A 24,274-nucleotide genomic window follows, 5' to 3' on the forward strand; every position below is an offset into this window, starting at 1 on the left:
GAAGAACAATTGTCCCGCGGTGGGGTGCTCAGATACCTGCAAAAACTTGCCGGTGACACGGTTCTAATCATTCCCTGCGAGGCCTCATGAGTGGGAGCAACGGCAGCGGTGGATTGCCGCCGTTCGGCGGGAAATCTATTGATATCAAGCTTTCTTTTGTAATCTCGGTGTTCCTTGTACTCGCAACAGTTTACACGGGCAAGCGATGAAGTTGATCACGGCCTACGCGTGTTCTGGCGTTCAGTTTGTCCACAGTGCAGCACGCGGATTCTAGGCATTTCGCTTAGTTTATGGATGCCGCAAAGCGCTTCTACCGTTTGCCACTTCTTTACCATGTTGCTCTAGCTAAGGTGCACGACAGTACGAGTGCATCGTTTTATAGCTTGCAAGAACAGATTTTGTCATATTTATGTGGCCCGCTAAATCGTCGCACCAGGTGTCACGCGGTTCATAGTTTTGGATACAGTTTATGCGTGACTTCGTGCATGTTATCTGTTGCAAGTTGCTTAATGCAAAACGGGGGTCTGATTGTTTTTTTTAACCGCGAGGTTTTCGGCTCGCCGCGTTGTTAAGGGGCGTACATTACGCTGTATTTCATCGGAATGATTACAGGCAAGTGCTTCTTTGACAGCTTTATTCTTTTCGTGCGAGGGCATCTTCGATATTGTGGTTTCTTGGGAAAATGTGCTAGAAAACAGGCAGCATTTTTTTTTTTGTGGATTTACGCAAGGAAACCACGATATGATTATGAGGCGCGCCGTAGTGAGGGATTTCGGATAATTTTGATCACCTGGTGTTCTTTAACGTCCGCCTAATGAACGGTGCGCGGGCGTTTTTTGAAATTCGGCCCCATCGAAATGCGGACGCCACGGCAGGTATTTGACATCGTGCTCTCGGGCTTAGCAGCGCAACACCAAAGCCACTAAGCAACCACGGCGGGTAAGAGATATCACAAGGCTAGGATTGCTTTTAGCTGTTGTATATGGTATTTCTGTACAATTGTCACTAAAAAAATTGGCCGCATATCTGCTTGCTTCGCTGCAAATGACGTCGACAAAGGATAGTCTTCTGTGACCCCTTATACGTAACACCCTCTCTTCTTTCCCCTCCCACCCCTCACGCTCTTCCCCTCCCCTCTCACTCCTCCCATGATGGATGCAATGGAGGTTTTGCTGAATTCAATTCAAATTTCCCGCGTTCACCCTGCTCTCGCGCCATCTGTTGGGACCTTTTATTACTGTTGGCTTAAAGCCGGCTACAGAGCCGCGGCTTCAGTAGGCTTGTTTTCAACGCGTAGCGTCTCTTCGACACCATTTCTGAGACGTTGACTTTTCATTTACTAAAGTAAAAAAAAAGAAGAAAAAAAAAACGCTTAACCTTGTAATCGGGCGCGCAGCGCTTGAAACAGCGAAGCTGGGCGATCGTAGCCCAGCATTTTCCTGAGTTGCGCGCGAACTTTTCATCTTATTACTCATGATGAAGATAACTGCTTTTCGCGCGTCTTGGACTTACGGCCGTCACTGCGCGTTGCATAGCGCAGCTTGCAACACCGACACCGCGTTCCAGGCGACCCGCTCCGTGAATGCGTTTCTCTATCGCTCTCATAACGCGCAACCCCTCTTCACCTCGCAGAGCACGAGTGTACGTGCATGTTCTGCAAGCGTGGCTGTATAGCCTAGTGGGACGGCCGCTGCATCCAGCGGCCGTGCTAGTGGTTACGACGCTCGCATTGGGATCGGGGGTACGACGCGGGTTGGAATCCCGACTCGGCAAGGAAGCTTTTTTTTTTTTTTTCTCGGCAGTTTCTTGATACGCACCATAAATTACGGCTGCCTTAAACAGCTTCGCTGTTAAAACCAGTCCAGTGTGTATTATTAATTAAATGAACGCTGCGGATCACGGTTATGTACATGTATTTTGCCTCAAATAGGCCTGAGGTTTACTTTGCGCTGTATAATGTTGGACGTGTATGACCTCGTGCCACCAGTGCTAGTAGCTCGGTTGGTTTTGGCCGGGCGGTTAAATCGGCGTTGGCGGGGCGGTTTAATCGAGTGACAGACAAAGGTTTTCGTTTTTAGGTAGTCCAAGAAAGACTATCGTTTGTAAAATTCGCGTCATGTTTGCGATGTCGTTACAACATGAAGCAGTCTGAGCAGACATACCCTGCAAAGTGCCTTTTTGCGTATGCATTTTTTTACTCGATTGAATTTTCCCTTATTCAGTTTTGCGGCGTTGGAGTGCAATAATAGCCTATACACCTTTTCATCGGGCGAGGAGGAAAGCGCGCGCGACGAGCCTTTCCTCCTCTCTGGCTTGTGCGAGCCGGCGCGGCGCGGATTGAATGTGTTGCCGGTCGCGCGCTGCCGGACGATTTGGAGGTGTTTTAGCTAGTTCTGAGTGCAATTTACGGGATTTCAGTTCTTACGAGGTCGTCGAACAACCACTGTGTAGCCTTTAGGTGCAGCAGTAGCTATTGTATCTGGAAATTTCTCTTGGATGTGCAAAAATACGACGAGCATCATCAGCCGCGGTGTGTGTATGTGTTGTGAACTACGCTGGATGTATCGGTTTTCACTCCACGAAGAGTTGTAAAACATTTTCATCATCCACCGGCATCGTTCTCACGCATTTTAAGTTTAGTAGACTTCAAATCACTGTCTACGTTCAAGGCCGAAGGCATTGCTCAACACAGCGAGCACTGCGGTTGGCAAACCAACATGATACACACAATTGCTTCGTGCTTCGATCGGCATTGCCTTTTTGCCCTGTAAGGCACAATATACAAAGGGGATCGCATAAAGAGAATCCGACAGCTATTTGTAACGACACAATTTCCGTAAGATGGGTGAATGCGTCGTAGATGACTGAACTTACGAGACTGAAAAAAAGAAAGAGAGTTCATATATGTCCTCCTTTTGCGGCAAAATAAAACAGAACACGGGATAACGACGCAATAAGACTTCGCATGGTCGTGCCGCATGCTTGGACCACTTGGAACATGCACTATATCGAACAGACAGATCTATAACACAGCATTTAGTACTGCCTCGGACGCTCGCGCAGTCTGCAGCTAGTCCTTCGACCACTCTAAAAGTGTGATTTACACTGTACGGTATGCGGCTATTATTAACCAACTTATTTTATATGTGAGCTCAAACCTTGCCCAGCAAACAAGGCAGTCGCCCAATGTATCTACAGATAACAACTTGAACGCTTGTCAAAGTAAACAGCACGACTTATTCTACAGCAGAACGGTACCCACGCTGTTAGGATCGTCAAATGTTTCGTAAGTACTCGTTACAGCTAAACCAAAGAATGCTACAGTAAGGTAACATTCGTGAAACGAATTTTCAGAAATACCTAACTGATATTCGAGGTTCATTGTAAGCTCAAACAAGCGCGCACACCTCACGCTGCATGGGTGCTCCGTCCGCCCTAACGTCTGCATAAACTCCAGCCGCTTAATTATACTTCAGACTTAAATTCCTTCACTACGCCTCACACGACCATTCCCGACGTAGAAGACGCAATTTCATGCTAAATAGACCGCGCGAGTGCGAAAAAAACCACCAGAAACTGCCGCCGAGCGCATACCACAGCATACAACACGGGCGTTCGCCCAAGCCAGCATGCCAACTGCCCATAGATGGCGCCACTGCCTGCGCAATGGCGGCGCCCATGAAAAAAATGTCACAGTTTCGCCCTAAGGGCGAAGCAATGAATGCGATAGCAACACAGCAATGCCATACGAAGTAAGGTGAGCGGCTTTGGTAGCAATATGAATTGTAGTAAACATGAGCTGATTAAGTAAGCAGGTGTGCTGCGGCGTAAGTAGACCGACATGAAGAGAGACTCGATGACCACGACAAGGGGCGTGTGAAACGGTGGTGTTGATGAGAAGCGCTTCCCGTGGGCAGCGCGCGTGCGAAGGGACACACCTGTAGCGCTGCACTGCCGATCCGGGCAGCATTACCTGTGTAGCGTGCGTTGGAAAATGTGGCCCGACTATTACTAACTGAATGAACAAGCGTGGTGTGAGCGCGCACAAACAAACATGAATAGATCACACTGAATGACTGCAGAAAACGACTGTCAAAACGCTGGCAGCAAGCGCATATATACGCCCCAGCAGCGGGCGAAGGTACGTGCGGTCTATCGCTTCAACAGAAACTGAGCGGCGAACGCATAGAGCATAAAGGTCAGAGCCGTGTGGAGATAAGAGACGGTGCGGCGAGCGACGAGCGCGGTTGTTGGCAGAGGAAAAGTGCGCCGCCCCCCCCCCCCCCCCGCTCCCTCCGGCGCTGGCTTCCCGCTTCCTTGCTGGCGCGTGGGAGGGATAAGCGCGGTTGTTGGCACAGTAGAAGTGCACCCCCCCCCCCCCGCCCCCCCCCCCCCGCTCTCCGGCGCTGGCCTCCCGCTTCGTTGCTTGCGCGTGGGAGATGAGTGCGTTCGCTCTCCGTGATAGCGCGCGTCCCAGCACGCTTCCGCTCGGGCATACGGCGCGCGGTGAAGATTTTATCTATACGGAACCTCACGGCGACGGCGACGCCGACGGCAGAAATCCGGTTAAAGTGTCCATATAATTGCTATCGCAATAGAACGACTACTCCCGGCCGACTCGGCCTTGCCACCAGCGCGTATCTACTTTGGCCGGCGCTGCTTCGCCTTTAGAGATGTTGCATTCGCAGCCCGAAGATGTGCCCAATTCAGGTATAAAACTGCAGTTCATGTACACGCTCAAGAAAAGCAAGAATAAAAAGTGCGCGGAGAAGTGCGTGGGTACGTTCAATACTAGAGCTTTATTTTGCCATTGTTGACCCAGCGGTAGGTGGCGTCGTAGATGTAATCGAAGAATTGAATAATCCCAGCATGCACTTCTGAAATACAAAAAAAAAAAGCGATGAGTACGTTGGATCACTTGGTGCACAGAGATGAAACCTTTCTAGTTATTTCACCGTGCATTCGATTTTGTTTCCATTCACTATACGAGCCCAAATGTAATTATGTGCAATAACCTAAGACGTTGAAGTAGGACAGCTTACGGTGGAATATACGTCGCAAAGCTGCACTTAGACTGTGTAGGGTCGCGAACATAACGCTCTGATGCCAAAGGTATAATTTTTGGTACGCTTACTTCGATGCCTCACAATTTGAATATAAGCGCGCGAAATTTAACAAACAGCGTACAGTAGCGCTTATGAAACGCTGGAGCGAGTTCTAACTAATTACTGATTAAATATTTGCTACGCTAACCACGTTTTTAATTAGCTAATATTTTATTCTTGTTTACGAATTGTACTCTTCATGGTTTGAAATAAAGGGTCTAATTTGATGCGAAACCACGCTTTGGCATTACAGGGTTAAGTGATTGGTGTTTAGGGTAATGTAAGAATTCCGATCATAAAGCCGTCATCCGTAACGACGACGAGCCTGTTTGCACACTGAACACAAACTACAATCACACATCAAGAAAGCGTATATGCAAAACACACAAACTATCCCGATTATGTATTCGCAAAACTATTCGAAGTACACTCTAACTGGCATGCACTCCGTTTCGATTGTATTTCGTCATATACATAAACTGGCTAGATTCAAGGTCGTTTTTAGAACCGAAGGCCTTTGGACCATGGCTGTGCGCGCCTCTGGTGTAGAAAGCAGCCAGGGCGTCGCTATAGAGTACCTCAAGTCGAGAAGTCTCTGCGAACGTTTATAGGCTCGGTGCGCATTTTGAGGGTACAATAAATAAATAAATAAATAAAAAGTGTGTGCACAAGTAGTGCTCTCTCTGTCTTTCCTTCTTTCTCTCTTTTCTCGCTATTATTCCGTTTTCCCAGTGTAGGGTAGTTAACCTCCATGCCTCTACTCGCATTTAAAATAATAACGACCTCATTATTTTTTAAATATACGTATAATCGCTTTGCTTAAGTTCCAATTTTATGTGCAGAATTCCTGCAAATACTTTCTAATTTCTGCATATACACATAAAGCAGTAGCGATTTGACTATACGCAGCTTCAACACAGTTATAGTTATTTGTATTTAAAAAGTAAGCATCTCAAATATACTAAACGTCGCTTCACATATTTTGCGACTTTACCAATGCGGAACGGAACGCCTTCCCATTTATGCAACTGGGAAATATTGGCGAAGAAAGAAACATGTACATATAGATGTATAACGCAATGCGGAACGAAAATGATAGTGTGGGAACGAAAAGACTAATCGAGAGAGGACTCACCTCATATACTGACACAAGTTCTCCAATAATTTTCTGGGCCTCTGGAGGCTGCACAAAATTAAAGTAAAGTAATAATCGTCATGACGTATCAAAGTGATTTAACCCGCCAAACAAGTATCCCAGTCAAAAAACGTCCGTCAAAGCGGCACGCTGGTATTGGTGGTTATAGTGGTGGCGATATCCGACGATGCTGTGGCGGATCAGACTGGCACTAAAGATGTGTCTACACTCCATATCACACTTCGGTGCGAAAGAAAAACAAAAAAACTTAGGCGTGGCTTTGCTATCGCAAACACCAATGACCAGCGGCGCTGAGAGGAAGCCTCAGAAAAGTTGTGCAAAGCTAGGCGAATAGCGTGTTTATCAAAGCAGGATCAAAGCTAGGCAAGGTTTATTGGAGTTCTAGCGGTCGGCTTCGCCATTGCGCTTCGTCGGAAACGTCCAGGGCGAGAAAGAGTCTAACTGATGTGAGAGCGCGCCTGTTACTAGGGAGCGCTGACGTCATTACAACGTCATACTGACGTGTGCTCGGCGTGGCTGTGCATTGGCTTCGCTCCCGCTCAACTCACCCCTGCCACCTGTGCCGCCTGTCGACCTCTCCACTCACCTCCCCCCTCTCCCCTCGCCCCATTCTCTTCCCTCTCGAGAGCTTTCCCTCTCGCTATACAAAAGAATGCTGAAATAAATTGACTTGACTTGCCCCTCTCCCGACTTGCCTATGCTGCGAACATCGCTGCGCACGGACCAAGCTCGACTTTAACAGATCCGCTGTAAAATCATGTCGCCGTCAAAACGCTCATCTAGGTAACGCTTACATAGATAATCAAATCATCGACACGCATATGAATTAAGGTGTGTGCTGAACAAGATCACTTAAAGTGCGTGGGCTGAGACTCTATGGTCCAAAAGGTAGATTTTTTTTTTGTTATATCGCCTTCGTTTGATAGCGCTTGTCTTTACTTTTCAAAAGTATATACTATAACCACTTGGGTGTAGGGAGCTTCCAACATAGTTATTCATTTCATTCTAGTTCAGGCGCCGACCGCAAAGTAGACACACCTCTTCGTGGAGTCCATTTCGTACAATGATTTCCTCACATAGAAGCATCTTGTGTTTCACATAAGCTCTGGTTTTGGTTTTGCCACTTTCGTTTCTATGAAGTGCATCGTACAGTCACTGATGAGGTCTCTGTAGCTCTCGCACGATCCTCTTTTGTTTGGTTATGGCGAGGCGCGCTCTTGATAGAGTAGGCCGGGTCCGTCAAAGACAAATTTCGTGCTTTCTTCGGTGTTGCTAGTGCGGAGAACGCAAAAACTGACATGAAAATTCAAGTTATACAGATCAACTGCGGCAATTCAAGCGTGCTAAAGTACCCAATGGTCACTACTGGAGATTTGTGTGCTTCCATGTACGCACTATCTATGGATTTGCGGCGGGCAAAAAAGAAAAGGAAAAAAAGAAAAGGAAGAAAGAAAAGGAGAATAAAGAGAAGAAAAAGAAAATACCAGCGACTTCATACTAAAAGCCATGCGGTCTCGATCATGCGTCACTTCCGGTTAGCAGTAACGCCTGCATTATTTTCAGTTTAGGCGTCAAAAACGTGAACATTTGCGAGCTTTTCTGGACACATTTATTCACATTTCAAGTCAACCCGTCGTGGTGGCCTAGCGGCTTCGGCGTTGTGGTCTGAGTGCGCGGGATGGAATCCCGGCCACGGCGGCCGCATTTCGATGGGGGCGAAATGCAAAGACGCCCGTGTAAGGTGTATTGGGTGCACGTTAAAGAACCCCAGGTGGTAAAAATTAATCCGGAGTCCCCAACTACAGCGTGCCTCATAATCATATAGTGGTTTTGGCATGTAAAACCCCATAATTTAATTCAATTTCAAATAAAAAATATTTCGCACAGAAGTTGTATGTATATATAGTACTTGAAACTAGGCATTTTTACGCGGTCCAAAACTTCGTTGCAGTTATACGCCCTACAAGCGGGAAATCGCTGATAAGTAGATTTAGAATAGAAAGGAAAGAAAGGATACCCGCCGTGGTTGCTCAGTGGCTATGGTGTTGGGCTGCTGAGCACGAGGTCACGGGATCGAATTCCGGCCACGGCGGCCGCATTTCGATGGGGGCGAAATGCAAACGCGCCCGTGTAACGTGTATTGGGTGCACGGTAAAAAAACCCTGGTGTTAAAAATTAATCCAGAGTCCCCCACTACGGCGTGCCTCATAATCGGATCGTGGTTTTGGCACGCAAAACCCCATAATATAATTTTAATTTTTTAGAATAGAAAGGATATACTCGCTGTGAGCGTGACTGTGTTTGCCGCGTGTGATGCCCAGGATGCAATGCGCTTGGTGGATGTCTGGTTGTAAGTCGGGGAGCTTATTCGACAGCATGAAGCTGGAGCTGAATGTTAAATGGCACTAGGTTGATTGGACCCAATGTGCGGACTTTGAATAGGCAAATTTCCGCCTCTCGTGAATAGGTTCCAGCAAACAATTTTTGCGCTCACGGATAAAACATGTCTTTCACAGGAAATACAGTCGAAACGCTTTATAATGAAATAAAAACAATAGTATAACCAGATTGAATGGAACAAAATTAACGCAAAATTTGATTCGCCAAGTTTTATTTTCGGGCGCATTCTACGGGCATAATAGAACGTGTGTATATGGCAGGACTGGTCAGCTTGGACCACGTCGACGCATTTTTTGGTGCTTTATTTGCTTGCAAGTTTGGAAGCCACTGACAAAATGCGAGTATATCTTGCGTAACTTACTCATAAGTGCACTATCCATCCATGTTTGCCATTGGGCGCACAAAATGGGCGCTTGCAGTGTTAGGGCCGACCATCGGCAGCACATTAATAGGTGGCAATCTCAAGCCGCATACGTACAGCGTCTTTTGCACGCGCATCTTTGGATGTGGTTTATCGGAACGAAGTCCTCACAAAAGGGATGCGCTACGCACACGTCTCGGTAAGTACATTAGCCAGCGCCGATCTTACAGTATGCATTCGAAGCAACGTGCCTAATTTTGACCTCTCTGTGTCTTCTTCATATCGAGGTTTAAGCGTAATAAATATATACATTCAACCACAACGAAAAAAGTCTTACCGTGACGTCCATGATAATTTCCCTGTAGCACCGCAATGCCTTTTTAAACTGAAAACACAAGAAAAAAATGTTAAAAAGAACGAAAAAGAAAAGAGAGTTGGATGCATGTATAGTAACCGTCACCAGCTCTGCTGACAACGATAATGACAGTGACAATCATATCGACAATGATACGACAGCAATGATAACGACAATGATAACGGCAGCGTGGACTGCAAGGCTTGAATCGCTGGAGCACCGCGGCATATCAGTAATATCCAGCCTGACGCCGTCCTAACGTTAGCTTTGTAATTATACATTCGCAACACCGCAGCGTGCAAAATCATAGTTGTGTAGAATGGAAATGACCTTCACCCTCACCATAAATCGTCGTCATCACAGTCAGCCTATTTTATGTCAACTATGGAATCCAGTGATGTTTTATTGCCCCTGTATTGCCTCAGCTCATTCCAACTTGTGCCTGCAACTTTACCAATCACTTCACGCCACCTTATATGTAGTTATCGTCATCGCCTATAGGAATACGTGATCTGCGCTACTATACGACACGCTTAACATCCTGCGATTCAATTCTGCTCGCGGCTTTAAATTTGATATATTGGTGCGTAACATCCTTAAAGGGCACTAAAGATTAAATTAATTTGAGTTGTATTATAGCTGAATTAGCATTTTAAGCATTGTTATTTAATACGTAGATTTTTTAGGAAATATTGCCACCTTTAATTGGCTTAATGTTCTTTCTTTCTATTTCTTGCGTTTGCAGAGTAGCGCGATTTTTTTCTACAAGATGCGCCGAACTGCGCGAGGTGCCACTTGTCGCGAACGTGTCGCGATAAACACAAATTCAGAACCACGATTTTCACCTCGCTCCCCGTGGAATGCTTACCGTCTCTCCGTCACCGCAAACTTTCTGCATCTCTGCTATTGACAACGTGCTTTCTACGCAATCCAGTATGGTTCTCACGAATAAGCTTGATGGCTGGAAAGACAAGCGAATATAATAAAAACTGACCATCCCTCCATCCATGCATCCATCTATCTCTCCGTCTATCCATCCATTTGTCTGTACAAATGTTCATATCTATATCTATCTATCTATCTATCTATCTATCTATCTATCTATCTATCTATCTATCTATCTATCTATCTATCTATCTATCTATCTATCTATCTATCTATCTATCTATCTATCTATCTATCTATCTATCTATAATATGCAGACATAGATACACCTGATGGCGAAAAAGGAGCAAAGGAGCCTGCCTGCGTGCGACATAGAGTCTGCGCGAAAGGTGTTTCTTTTTGCCCAGATAGCCCCTCCTACTCAGTGTAGGGTAGCAAACCAGACGTGCGTCTGGTTAACCTCCCTGTCCTTCCTCTCTTCGGTTTCGCTGTCTCTCTCTCTCTCTCTGTGAGGGAGAGAGATAGCCAGTCTCTTGAAAACAACTTTCGTTCCGGAGCTCGGAGAAACACAGAGCAGTTTGCAGTTCAAATCGGTGAAAGTAGCTTCCACTGAATCTTTAGGTCGTCACTGCGGTTGACCTTCTCTCTTTTTGCTTTGCCTTCGCGTTCTGTTACCCTCAGTTCCTAGACAAGGGCACTTCGACTTACCAATAAGGGCTTGTACTTCCCTTTATTCTTTTTGAACGTCTCGCCGCTCGCGACTACCTCGTCACACATTGCGGAGTGGTTGAACACTGCGGCAAAATGAGAAGGGTGTGAGAAGTGGAGAAAGCCGCCAAAAGTTGCGCGGTTTTTTTTTTTTTTTTTTTCGATCGCTTGGCTCGACGTAACGCGTTTCGCCTATAACGCGCGAAGGCTGTAAACCAACTTACCCTTGTTGCACATTTCCTCAAATTCTTTTCCATGTGGCCACATAAACGGTCGCCAATATCCAAGGGCAGACGATACGATGCCGAGTAATACGGCTTGCAGGAGAATCCTCGTCGCCATGACGGCCTCGGGGCCGTATTGCTGCGTTCCAAAGCGGCTCTCTCGCGTTGTTACGTATGTCGCACTTTCTCTTTTCCCTTTCGTTTTTCTTTTCCTTTTTTTCTTTGTCACCTTTTACTTAAGCTGATTGTATTGTCTCAGTGAAGAATCGCGAAACTCAGCCAGCTCTGTTGCCCTTCAATCGCACACACCATGAAGAGTGCTAGCAACTAAGAAGGGCCACGTGTAGAACCACGGACACTGGTATGTCTAGTCACGGATTCACGGTTGCGATCAACTTGCAGCGCCAACTAACCACACTGATGTTGACAGCACGACTATCTGCAGCCCTGGAGTACACGCTTAGAATCGCGCAGTAAGTTGCGCGTCACTACCTCGCTGTCGAAAACTTTCAGCAAGTCCTTCTCAGTCGGCGAACTTCTCACGGTGACGGGACGTACGGACGCGCTCGGAAAACGATGACTGTGAAATCTGCCGCGCTCATTTCAGAAGCCTGCCTTCATGCAAGCGAGAAAGCACACATTTTCTGACCGTGGCCACGAGGATTATCCGGTGACTTCAGTGGGTCCGTCGCAACTAGTGCAACTGGAAAGAAAGATTGCAACGAGAGTCAATTTCGCTACTCATGTTTTCAGGTGTTATTACATAAAAAGAATCACTCGTTTTTTAATTTTTTTATTATTATTTTTTTGTTTTTCTCTTTTTGTCGGCACTCTGAGAAGGGTACAGATGCGGCCGGTCACGAATTTCCTTTTACTTGGAATTCTATGAAACGCTCGTCCTGAACAATTGTTCATGCGGCGCCGCAAACGCCCTAAGTTAATAAAGTTAGCTGAATTTGACGTGAACTCGGCCTCTCAAAATCGCAGAATGTATGTTTCAACGCATGTCTGCGAGCACGCTTATTACAAACATGCATAGTTGGATAACATATTTAGCGCCAGCGGCCGAGGACAGAAGGGAGACGCTGACAATCCGATGTGCTGTACTCGTCCACTGGTGCTAAAAATGTTATTAAGGTTAGTCTACCAACATGCCCAACACACTGCGATGCACGCTTGACGGTTCTTGCGACTGCTGGCCACGAACGAAGGTTCCTATAGCGGCTTGCAGATTTCTTAGAAACAGGCGCTATAGACGATTTGCATCAGCCGGTATGTGCAACTGAAATCAGATGGCGCCACCGGAGCGCCGCGCGTGTTGGACATCTCTGGCCTTGGGCGCGCAAACGAAACTACCATTGCTTAATCGCGAAAGCGTAGCCAGCGGCGTTTAACAAGCGCAGTTTGTGAAACGTCGAACAATATTCTGCTCCATGTGGAGATTAAAAGGGAAAACGTGTGCTGTGGTCGGATGCAAAAACTGTGATGGCGACATTAAGCTGTGGAACACGTCGGTGTGTGAAATACACGCGCTACAGCTGTATCAAGACTGCCCGTGCCCGAGGCCGTTTTCCATGCACCGATTTCCTCAAGGAGAGAAAAAGAAGCTCACCCGACAATGCTGCATAGCGAACCTACAGAGAAAGAACTTCAATTAAGGCACATCGGCAAGAGTAAGTGGCAGATCATAGTACCGAATAAGCGAACGCGCTCGGCGTGCGGAATAGTGTATCAACTTCCCATCTTGCGCTTGCTGTACATTAAGGTCACCGTGCGTTGTTTCCGTGGCAGAACACAAGCATTAGCGATGTCGTATTGGAACAGTCACCTGCTATCAGTGATGTTTATCCTTAAGCGAAATTACACGCCACGTGCGTATATGCGCCGGGATCGGTGCCAATTAAGGCGTACTAGTCGCGGTGAGAACTCCTGCAGAAAAGATTGGAAAAGTGCTATCTGAATCGCATTTTTAAATCGTTAAGCTTGACGAATTCCTGCCTGCGCATCTGATTTTACATATGTTGGTTTCGCGGCTGTATCGGATGCACGGTGTGATCAGAACGTAGACCTGGCGTTGTTTGTGGCCAGCAACAGGTGCGCGAAAGCTAGCTGTGTTGACACTGTAGCACAAAATTATTGTTTCAAACAACGCTAGAAGCGTTGGTTGCGTGTTTATCGTAAAGTGATATACAATAATGTCACAATTTCGTGATGTCAAGAGAAACCATGAACATAAAAGTAAATAATTCCAAACTCACCAGTTTGACATTATTTGATTAGCTGCGTTTTAAAGTAGTGGTAACTACAAATCAGCTGTTTCCTTCTGCCTTGTGTCTTTCAGGGTTCCCCCAAAGCGCATGCTGAATATATATATTATTTACTTTAATTTTCATAGCCTCCTTTGACATCGCGAAATTGTGGCATTATTTGACACTATGAAATTATGACATTATTTGTGATTATGGAAAAGACATTGGCAGCACATTGCCATTGCCTTTTTTTTTTCTCACATTTGTGGCAGTTTGCAATAAGAACTGCATGCGTTACCCATGTGCGTGCTTTTTATTTATGTGGACTCCTTTACTCTTACGTTCAAATAAATGCACACAATTGTAAATATTACATGAATCACCCTTTTCTTTCAGGTATGTTCTATTCACTTTGTTGATGGGCGTCCAACCAAGGACTATCCCTACCCAACACTGCAGCTTGGAACACTGCTTTATGCTGCAGATGCCATCCTTGGATTCACACAAAGCTTTCCCAACATTGCCACTGTCAAAAAGGTTGATGCCCTCTGCAAACCCCCTGTAGTCCTGTGCAGGCTTCCCATCTTGGTCGATTACCTTGACCGTCGTAGACAACTGAAATAGGGGAGAAACATTTGTATGTACTGCGGGAATGAAAAAAAAATGGCAATGAAAGAAAGCTGATCTTTTATTTACTACTCAAGACATCTGCAGATGTTTGAAAGAACTAAAATAACACGATAGATACAGTCTGATATTAAACTGATCGTTTGGATTTATAAATTATAGTTCTGGAGTTTCAATAATTAATACATATTTGATTACTAAGCTGGTGTTGCTCTCCTATGAATAGTTTGAAAAGTTGAAACGGGAGCTCTCATTTATAAAACGCTTGAGTTACAGCTAGCCAAAGTTATGCCCCTGTCACATGGCCACTTTCGATCGCGATCGAGCCTCGATCCGGCTCGGACTTTCGATCGCAATCGAAAATGATCGCTACTACACAGTCCAAGGATCAGGATCGTGTTGTTTGGGCTCTAACGCTTTAAGTGTAACTAAGTGCGAAGCAAATAATAAACGTGCCTAATAGGTAGTAAAGGTACGTACGAATCAATTTTCAGAAAAATTACTTTTTCATTCGGTATTTTAGGTAAACGACGTGCCACGTCCGCCGATTCTGATCGTCTGCAAATCTCAGAACTACGTGCATGGCGTCGACGCAGCACACAGATTTTCAAAATTATACGTGCATAAAAAATAAAACGGCCTTTTTAGAGGGTTATTTCTTCGGATCTCTTTCTTTCTCGTTGTACCTCGTTTTCTGTCACACTGAGCTAGAAGCTGCTTACGTCGGTCTCCGATCGAAATCGGACACTTCGATTACGATTTGCGGATCACGACCGACTGGATTCGGATCGAGGCTCAATTGCGATCGAACGTGCCCGTGTGACAGGGGTTTTACTATAAAACAACACCCGTTCGGGGGCATTCAGTTAGTACATCCAACAAACACAATCTGCCGCTCCGAAGTCAACTACGCGAAACTATTGCGTGCCCGCCGCACTGGTGAATTCTGCAGAGATCAGTGCACCAGTATCGAGGCAAACGCTTACCTCAACGTATGTGGGAAGCTAAAATACCAGCGAGCGAGACGTCAACACACAAGCGGACACGGATTTTTCACTCGGCGCTCAAGCATACACGTTCGAGGACGTCAAGCAAAGCGCGAGGCTGGGCAACCACTTCAAACAGCTCAGATCATAGCTTAAGTACACCGCACTAACCACAAAAAGAAAAAGAACTAGCGAACTGACGTGAACGCCGCACAAGAAGCCTCCATGAGCTCCAATCGCTCGGCGCGAACGAGCGACGCGCATGCACGGTGATCGAGCGCCAGAGCGCTCCGGCACGAGCACATACAACGTTAAAATGACAAACAATGGTTCACTTACATGATCGTTGAACCATGGGCCAGAGCTTTGTGTCGTCGATCCAGCCGCTGTCCATTGGTGGACCCGAAACAACGCCGCTTGCCGCACCGTCGCCCACGACTACAGCAGTACGGCTCCTTCGCTGGCCTTCAACCCAAGGCCAGTCATGCCGGCGCAATCACGTGATCAAACATGGCCGCGCCCGTGCGCCGCTGCTGAAAACCGTCTATAGCAAGAGCATACAGATTTTAAATAAGCGTGCACGTAGTACTTGCTTCCTACAAGACTGATAAGCCATCGCTCGTTCTTTTTGCCCTGGTGCGAGATCCTCATTATAGACACACACCGGGTCAATATTCATCTATATAATGACATCGTTGGCGTTTTTGGTTTGTCAAAGACGTCTTAACGTTAATACATTTGGCAGATTCGTAATCATCTAGGATACGTTGTGTTGCGTTTGCCAGGTTCAGTCTCACTTATAACCGTTACATAATCAAGGCTCCATAAACGTACGTTTGGAACTGCAGCATGCATTGAAACCGGCTGCAGAAGTGATTGGGCACTTGCTCCTATATATGTGAGATTACACGCAACAAGAGTTGTCATAAGATCAGTCCTGTTCGCTTTCAGTACCTGCTGATGGTGACACAAATATCAGAAAGATAATCGTCCTAGAGACATGGAATTTGATGGTGTCTTCAAACATTACTCCATATCTGCATGTGTTTGTATTCCGTAGGCGGTTATATCTTGAACGCATGATATATATGGAACAATCCGTCCGCCCGCCCCTTTCACATAATGAATGAATGAATGAATGAATCTTCTTCTTCTTCTTTCTGGGGTTTTACGTGCCAAAACCAGTTCTGATTATGAGGCACGCCGTAGTGGAGGGCTCCGGAATAATGAATGAATGAATGAATGAATGAATCAACATAACTGTTTCATGTCTGGTTACTCATTGTACTTGTATTGTAAGAAAACAAAGAAAGAAAAAGTATCGACTTCTCTTGTTGGGGATCCTTTGACGACAGCCTTTATTTTCACTTTCCGTTTGCGCTGACACCATCACAGCTTCTGTTGAAGTAACCCGTCGCCAAATAGAGCTACACTTTCTTTTGCCGTTCGAACAGTGATTGCATGCATTCCTGGAAAAGAATGAAGGCGATCTAAGCGGTGGCTCGGAGTAGCCTATACAACTAGCACTGATAAATGTTCAGAAAAGGTTTCATGATAGGTGCAATATTTCGCATCTATTGTGTGAGATTCGCCTATAGTAATGGGACACAGCCTTTCTAAGTTAAGTGTTTGCCGTGTCTCTTCGAGTCGTTAATTAGCACCAACGGCTTGGTGTGCCTGCTTGCAAACTTTCGATGACAAAATTTATTTCAGCTAGAAATACTCCTGAGGGAACTGCGACGCCCTGGTAATAACATTCTATCTATAATATCTGTTGTATTTGCATACTGGTATGTCTATGAGATGACGACACAATAGCGAAGAGAGTCGGCTTGCGACGGCACGCAAGCGATCACATGCGCACGTGACATTGCGGATCATTACATTCCGAGATATTACTTGCCAAAAATGAAACAGCAGTCTTTCAATTAAGAGAGATTGAAAGTTTGAAGAATATGAATTGAGAATGTTGTCGGCATATTTGGTCACCTTTAATTTTGTCTGGGGGCGCGTGGAATTCGCTTCGTGTAACAGAATGGTAACTAAGTATTTTTGTCGGCACTAATTTAACCAATGGGAAGTCGCTGACGTAGCAACTGACGTGTTTAGCTAATAAAGTTATCAACTGCACTTGTTCATAAAATTGAATTCTGCGGTATTAAATGTCAATATCACGACAGTATTATTAGGCATGCCGTAGTGGGGAACTCGGTGTCAATTTTGACCACCCAAGGTTCTTTAACGCGCACCCGATGCAAGGCATCGGGTGCGCGGCATTTCGCCCCCATCGAAATGCGGCCGCCGCAGCCAGGATTCGATCCCGCAATCTCGGGCTTAGTAGTGCCAAAGCCAGCACTCCACCACGTCGGGTCACTGCATCTGTCTTGGATTTAGAAGAGTGGTTATTTTTGCCCCGTAATTTCGTCGCAATATAACCCAGATGCCTCTTTCGTAGCGTGCATGGTGTGCGAAGTGATTGAAATCAATTATTTATCAAAGTGGAGTTAATTAAACGGCTGAAGCTTACCCAGTATTTGTGGTACAATGCTCGAACGCGTGCTTTAAACCATTGCGGCTGTAAACACAATCAAATGGGGTAAATAGGTTAGCCACGCATTACACAGGGCTACAGCGTAAGGCGAAATCAGCTCAGACTAGCGGAGTAATTTTTCCAAGACACTATCTGCAACTTCTTTGGGGCCAGCTAATTAGTTAGAAAGCGGGGAAAACAAAATACGCCCCTCTTTCTGAAACTGACGTCCACATAACGATACTAATGACGTCAATTATTTCGCACGATGTTCGAGTGCTTGAGTCGTTCCTGTGAAGGGACAGTTCGCTTAGGATGCTGCGCTGATGCCTCGATAATCTTTGTACTGAATGTCATATTTTTGGTTCATAAACTGCTAACGTGCCCTGTGCTGGCGCTGTGTGATTCCATGACGTCGGCACAGAGAGGGGGTGCGACAAGTTTAATGTCACGTCACCGTTGCTCTTTTGGGTCTGCATAATTTTATTTCTCTCGCTCTCTCTCTCTCTTTCGCTAGCACAGCGGGATTCATACGCTGCAACGTTTGAACAAGGCCGTATTTTGAAGAAAATCAAGCCCCTGCTCTCGTATTTTGCTCAGCACTTCGCGTTATCTCTGCTAGATCAACTAAAATTGCACGAAATCAACTGCACTTACCCCGGTAGAAGCCGCTACTTTCCTGATGCATATTACGGCCTTTCTTGACTGTTTTGAGAAAGGCAGCATGTGGGATAATAAAGTTAGGACCACAATTAGAGGAGTCTCATCAATGAACTGCTATAATTGTACCTGTCCTGAACTGTTGTTTATGACGTCGGGACGGTTGATAGATGTGTTGATTTGTCTATTCTGCAATTTTTCTATGAAGTTTCAAAGGTTGGTGAAAGATAGGCCGCCAGCTGGAAACAGCTATCTATGACTCGAGTGGAGGAAAGCTCATGAAAAGTGTTCTGCATTTTCCAACGCGTGCAACATAGCAATTGTAGATTTTCTCGCGATATTACCTAGAGGGACAGCTGGGGCTCCGACGCCGTTGTATACATGGGAATGCGGGGATGTGGTGATTTCAGATTGGCATCGTTCTCGGAACGCCGGGACAACTTCAAATCACGCCTGGCTAGCACCATTCCCTTTGTCACGGTGACTCGTTCTTTATCAAAACAGCAGGCCAAAAGAAGCTGCAACCTTAATATCCCGCAGCAAAATGCTTTATTCAATAATGAAGTCGTGTGCTAGGACCTACAGTTATCTGAAACGTAAAAAGAATTGGCGGCCCGCTAAAGTTGGAGGACAGAGGCGCTCGCATTGCGACACTTAGTCGTCTGCATTGCTTTCCGTCGCTTTGCTGGTTAGTAAACGTCATTGTAAAGGTGCAATACGGATGAATGGGAACCTTTAATGAAGATTTTATTTTAAGAAAACATTATCTGTGCACCCATATCCATGTTTTAGGAGAAGCCTCGCCCAACGCCAGACAGCACAAGCCTCGCACACCCATATACTGTCATTCCCGTGACGGCTCAGCGCGCGTTAGGAAACTCCCATAGACGGTGGCGCCAGATTTCCCTCCAGGTAACATTGTGAGAAACTCTATGACAGCATTAGTGCACGACGTGTCTACGATGGAGGGAGCTGCCTGCATATGCCGCTCCCAGACATAGGCGATGTTTGAGGCATGCTTGATGCAACTATTTTTTTCGAAAAGCGACGGAGGGCCATGAAGCTGCTCATTAAGATTTATTCACGGCCGCTACCACAACGAAGGAACGTATGTATAACGTATCCGCTAATTGTAACAGGACGTATCCGTGCTTTATTTGAACGCAGCTTCGCAGGAAGTCGACACCCACGGCTTCGGTTTCCGCATACATCTCTCTCAGTGTGATAACGCTGCTGCAATAAAATATATAGTTTAACAATGCTAGATCATCCAAATTGTGTATACTGGTACGAGTGAATCATTTCCTGTGGTGGAGAACAAATCGAAAGCACTGCAGGCTTCATTTATTTCATAAGTAGTGACGTGAGCATTAAAGAGAGCGAGAGAGGAAGAGGGAGAGATAAAGAAGGAAGGCCAGGAAGGTATACCGCATTAAACATAACTGTGAGGCCGCCAGACAAGGTATTCGTTACATTGTTACGTTGGCCGGGCCAAGTACTCACGAAGGTCATATTGTCACATAGGTAGTGGAAGTCTATGAAGGTCATCACCTCCACAGCGCACGACCTGACTTTAGCCCGGAAATTTTCTCTCCCCTGAAATGGGGTGAGAATTTCAAAAGTTCAAATAAGGCACGCAAATGCGTGAACATGCATAAGTATTACAGAAAAGATGCTAGATTTCTGGTGGTAACTATAGCAAAGGGGTAACAAAGGAAATTTAATGAAAATGTGGTAGAAATTGAATTGTTAAGACTATACTGTGTGTTCCAGCTAGTGTTAGCCAATCTGTTAAAGAAAAAAAGAATGAAGAAAATGTCACGGTGCAAAGTACACTTATAAAACCTAAGGTGTTCGTTTTTCTAACACCGTAGGTCTTATAATCGTATATTGCACCGTATTCTTTTTTTTTTTTTCTTTCCGGTAGCAGCTTGGCTAAAGTTAACTGATACGCCTTTTATTGTGTTATAGCCTTTAGCCTTTATAACCTTTAAAAATGTTCAATGAGTCGTGACTCGAAGCAGGCTTTTTCTTACACTAAATGCGTGTATGCTATGGGCAGAACTTAGAACGAACACCTGATTAGTATCCCGGCAATGATTGTAACCCAGCTATATAGACACGGAGACCTGTAAGTGGCTTGTTCTTTAACACGAGATAACTGCACAATGCAAAATACTTTTAGTCAGAGAAAGCAGGCGAAAGGCGGAAGTAAATCGATCTTGAATACTAATTATGCGCCACTGTTTAAGTTCGTCCAGTAGTGTACTACAACGTGCAAAATGCATTTTCAAGTTCCGGCCTTAATGTGTTCGAAGACGTTGCTCGCAGACGATGTCCCCAGTAGACTCTACGTACCGAGGGGCTCCGTTCGTAAAGTTTTTGCAGTATCCTGTACACATCGCTCGCCCGAAGCAATCCTTCACACCTCTTCTCGCATGCGTTGCCTGGGAGAGAGGAATAATAAAATGAAGCCATGTACAGCGCGCAATGGGATTACGCATTGAACGTAGCGTTTTCGAGAAATTAGCTTTTCGGTCCGAGCTAATGCTACAAAAGAAAAAAAAAGTCAGTGAGCGGAATGCTCACCGAGCCTGACAATCTCAACAACCATGAAAACGCGGGCTTTTATAGGATAACTTTGGAATAAGATAAACATGAACCGGTATAATAAAATGCGGAATTTTGCGAGGGGGGGGGGGGATATTCAGTTTCCCCGGATATATCAGTCCGCGCACGCCTTACACAAGCACACTGCCGCTGCTTAACAATAGTGTTCACACACTGAGCTCGGCGCATCAAATGTGGTACTTCCAGTCTTATCAACATCAGAGCCCCACTCTTCAACAGAAGGAATAATTAAAGCAAGGCATTATTTCGTGTGTCATTACTTCGTGGTGAATTGACTCTCTGGCTAGTAACGAACTACCCAAACAGCCATTGCCAACTCACGGCCAAAGCATCCGGAGGGGAGTCTCAGCCCTTGGTTCCAGTATGGGTCACACGCCGTCACTCCGAAGGCTCCGAGCAGCATCAGGCATACGTTGGCCGTCCGCATCCCATCCTGCACTTTGTTGTTGTTGTTGTTGTTGTTGTTGTTGCACGGTATCGATCGTCTTTCTGGTCATTGCACCCTAAACGGACTGCCACGCCACAAAAGGCGCACGACTGGACTGGTTCTTTCTGCACGACCTTGAATGTTTCAGCGTGGCTCGGCATAATCTCTCCAGTAAGACCCCATTTACCGGTACCTTACTTTACCAAAGCCAAGGAACTCACTGACTTGCAACTAAGTTTCTTGTTGCAACTCCGAACTATATTTGAGTTGCTGAGTTGCAAAAGAAAAGGAAATGAAGAAAACAGGTGGTTGTAAACAGTAAAAATTAAGCACAACTATTCACTTTTTGCGTGTAACACATACGAAGCGCTTATGCGACGATAATCTAGGCATTGTATTTTTTTTACGAAATGCTTAATTTATCTGCCTGATGGGATGTATTGGAGTTTATTAGTGTTGCTGTCCTAAATTTCGTTTACTGAATTGTTCATCTGCTCGATAACACGTATCTATAAGCATTGTTGCACTAGCCTTCTTTAATACTCTACTCAATGGCTGACTTGGCGACTGTGAAAAAGTGACAATGTAGTTGTCAACATAGTGACAAGATAGACAGAAAGCTCACAATTGCAAAGTATCTTTGCCCAGCCCTGGTTAATTGATAGTCAGCGCCTGCATTGTTGGTTATCATTCGGTCCTATGTCTAGTTCTGTTTCTCGTAATGTTACTTATAGAGTTCTTAAGAAGAAAAAGTATGAGATAAAGTGAACATTTTTTACTGACGAACATCTATAGCAGTTCGGGACACACCAATGTAAGTCGTTATGGGAAGTAAAATTGACATTAAGGTAGCGTTCACTAAGTATAAATTAGGGCTGGCAAAAATACTTTGCCAATTGTATCATGATACGATACAAGATACTCGGGCAACAAATATTTGAGATACTACCACAATTATTGTATCCGATACGATACTTTCCATTTGTATCTTAAGAAACTTCGATGCATTCGCAAATTTCATATTATAGGATCTATATAATGTAGCAGCAAACGCGTGTGCACAAAAATGTTTGTTTGGAAATTTCTTAACTCCGACCAACCTTGTTTCACTTGAATAAAATATCTGTTAGTATCTGAAAATATTTGTCTTTTGTGATCAAAGTATAATGTTTTCATTCCGAAATAATTTATTGGGGTTGATTTAGCTGCTCAACATGAAAGTTCTGTATGCGCTGGGTTATCATCGGTTCTTGCTTGTCGCTTTTGTAATTGATGGGAGTCGCTGCTCTGCTTGTCGACGAGCTAGCGGGTCGCCATCTAATTACAAGAACGCCAGTAAGAAGCCTCTGCACGATGACGCAAATACCACGGGGGAGTTTTGCCTTGTCCGTAAACGTATTACCGTTTACGCAATACCAGATCACCGGACAGGTGGAGAGCAGCAACAACGTTGGTACGGACATTTTTTTGTGACGCATCGTGTATACAGAGAGCACGTATATAAAGCGCGAGCGCCATCGCGTGACGAAAAGAGTATTGTAAAAGAATATTGCTACCGTTAGTTTTTTTCAGCTGGCTTAGCTTGCAGCAGCATCAGCTTGCAAAGCGGAGTTCAGCCAACTTTCATATTTTCTCACGGTGATACATACGTCCTTTCATGTATTGGAAATGCAGTTACTGATACACGTCTTGCCAGACGTATCATGACACAGATACAAGATAGCCCAAAGAATATCTAATGTTAAATATGCTTTACGGAGATAGAGGGAAACTGAGAATTAACAGCGGTTACTTTAACGAAAACAACGTTTATTTAGGTAAAAGTAAGACGGGGAGACTGGAATGCGGTGTCTCGCTCGGTGCGTAGCCGTCCCTCTTTTGCCCTTCTTTCCCACGCCCACCCACGCGCAAGGGAGGGGGTTCACTCCGGGCTACACCGGGTTCAAGTTACACTGCCGCTGAAATCGCCGGCCGGCCTCACTCGCACAGAAGTGGCGATGAGCGCATCGCACACCAGGAGCGTGCACACTAAGATAGTGTCTAAGAGACATGTGTCTTCGATACTGCCCAGCACTGTTATAAATATTGTGAGCGCTATTTGTGCACATCATCGTCGTCATCTCTACATACGACTCATCATCATCTTTTGGCTCGTGTGGTGCTTCGGCTCTGTCTCGGGCGGCTGCTCTGAAATAAAAGCGTCGCATCGGTCGACGTCTCACAATATATTTAAGTACAAGCGTATATATTACGCCACATGCTGCAACTGCGGAATTGAAGCGAATGAGTGCTCGAAGCTTGCCCACTTACAGCAGGAATGGTGAGAGAGAGAGAGAAAACATTTATTTGGACCATCGAGGTCGTTGATCTTGAGGCTCGAGACCACCACCAGTTTCTGCCAGTGGAGGAGGAGCAGGAGGCAATAATATTTATTAGTCCCAAAGCAACTAATGCTCCAGTCCGGGCCTCTTTGTCGCACTCAGACCTCACGGCCCAGCCAATTATTATTGAGCTGTACCATGGGGCCACCATATATCTCGAACTTTCGTGGCGTATACTGGTCTATTCCGCGCAGCTGCTCGAACGCTTGTTCGGTGGTATTTAAAGAAAATATTGAATGAGCAATGGAGGCCCTGAAACAATCGGTAATGAATACGTACGTTGCGAGCGTATTCCTACCTAGAATTAAATGGTGTATTCTAGGAGTATTTTTAGTCCTTTCTTAGCTCCAGAAGAGTGATCCTTGCTTACGAAAGAATGGGTAAACAGAGTGTCCTTTTAGGCTGCCCGCTTCGTCAAGAAATGATATGGGCTCGAACGAAAGACACCGACACCGAGCGACACCGAGCAAGGATAATCTTACCCAAACCGCCACAAGCTGACGTGATCACTTCTTATGTATTCTCTTTCTACACCCCCCCCCCCCTTTCCCGTTCATTTCTAAGGCTCAAGGCCACAGCTGCTCAGAAA

The 24,274-nt window shown here is 45.5% G+C and overlaps 2 protein-coding genes across 2 annotated transcripts in view; one reads left to right on the top strand and one right to left on the bottom strand.

Moving 5' to 3' along the window:
- LOC119454400 (neuron navigator 3-like) overlaps positions 1 to 24,274 on the top strand; it is an 832,501-nt gene that overhangs the window by 461,575 nt on the left and 346,652 nt on the right.
- On the bottom strand, positions 4,781 to 11,886 carry LOC125945988 (uncharacterized). The gene is made up of 6 exons (XM_049668447.1): positions 11,195 to 11,886; positions 10,971 to 11,056; positions 10,246 to 10,338; positions 9,360 to 9,407; positions 6,241 to 6,288; positions 4,781 to 4,877 (listed from the first exon to the last, which is right to left on the bottom strand). Exons 1-6 carry the CDS (start codon positions 11,310 to 11,312, stop codon positions 4,800 to 4,802), a joined length of 471 nt encoding a protein of 156 aa, XP_049524404.1. The 5' UTR covers positions 11,313 to 11,886; the 3' UTR covers positions 4,781 to 4,799.

Source organism: Dermacentor silvarum, chromosome 5, assembly GCF_013339745.2.
Source record: "Dermacentor silvarum isolate Dsil-2018 chromosome 5, BIME_Dsil_1.4, whole genome shotgun sequence".
Lineage (NCBI taxonomy): Eukaryota > Metazoa > Arthropoda > Arachnida > Ixodida > Ixodidae > Dermacentor > Dermacentor silvarum.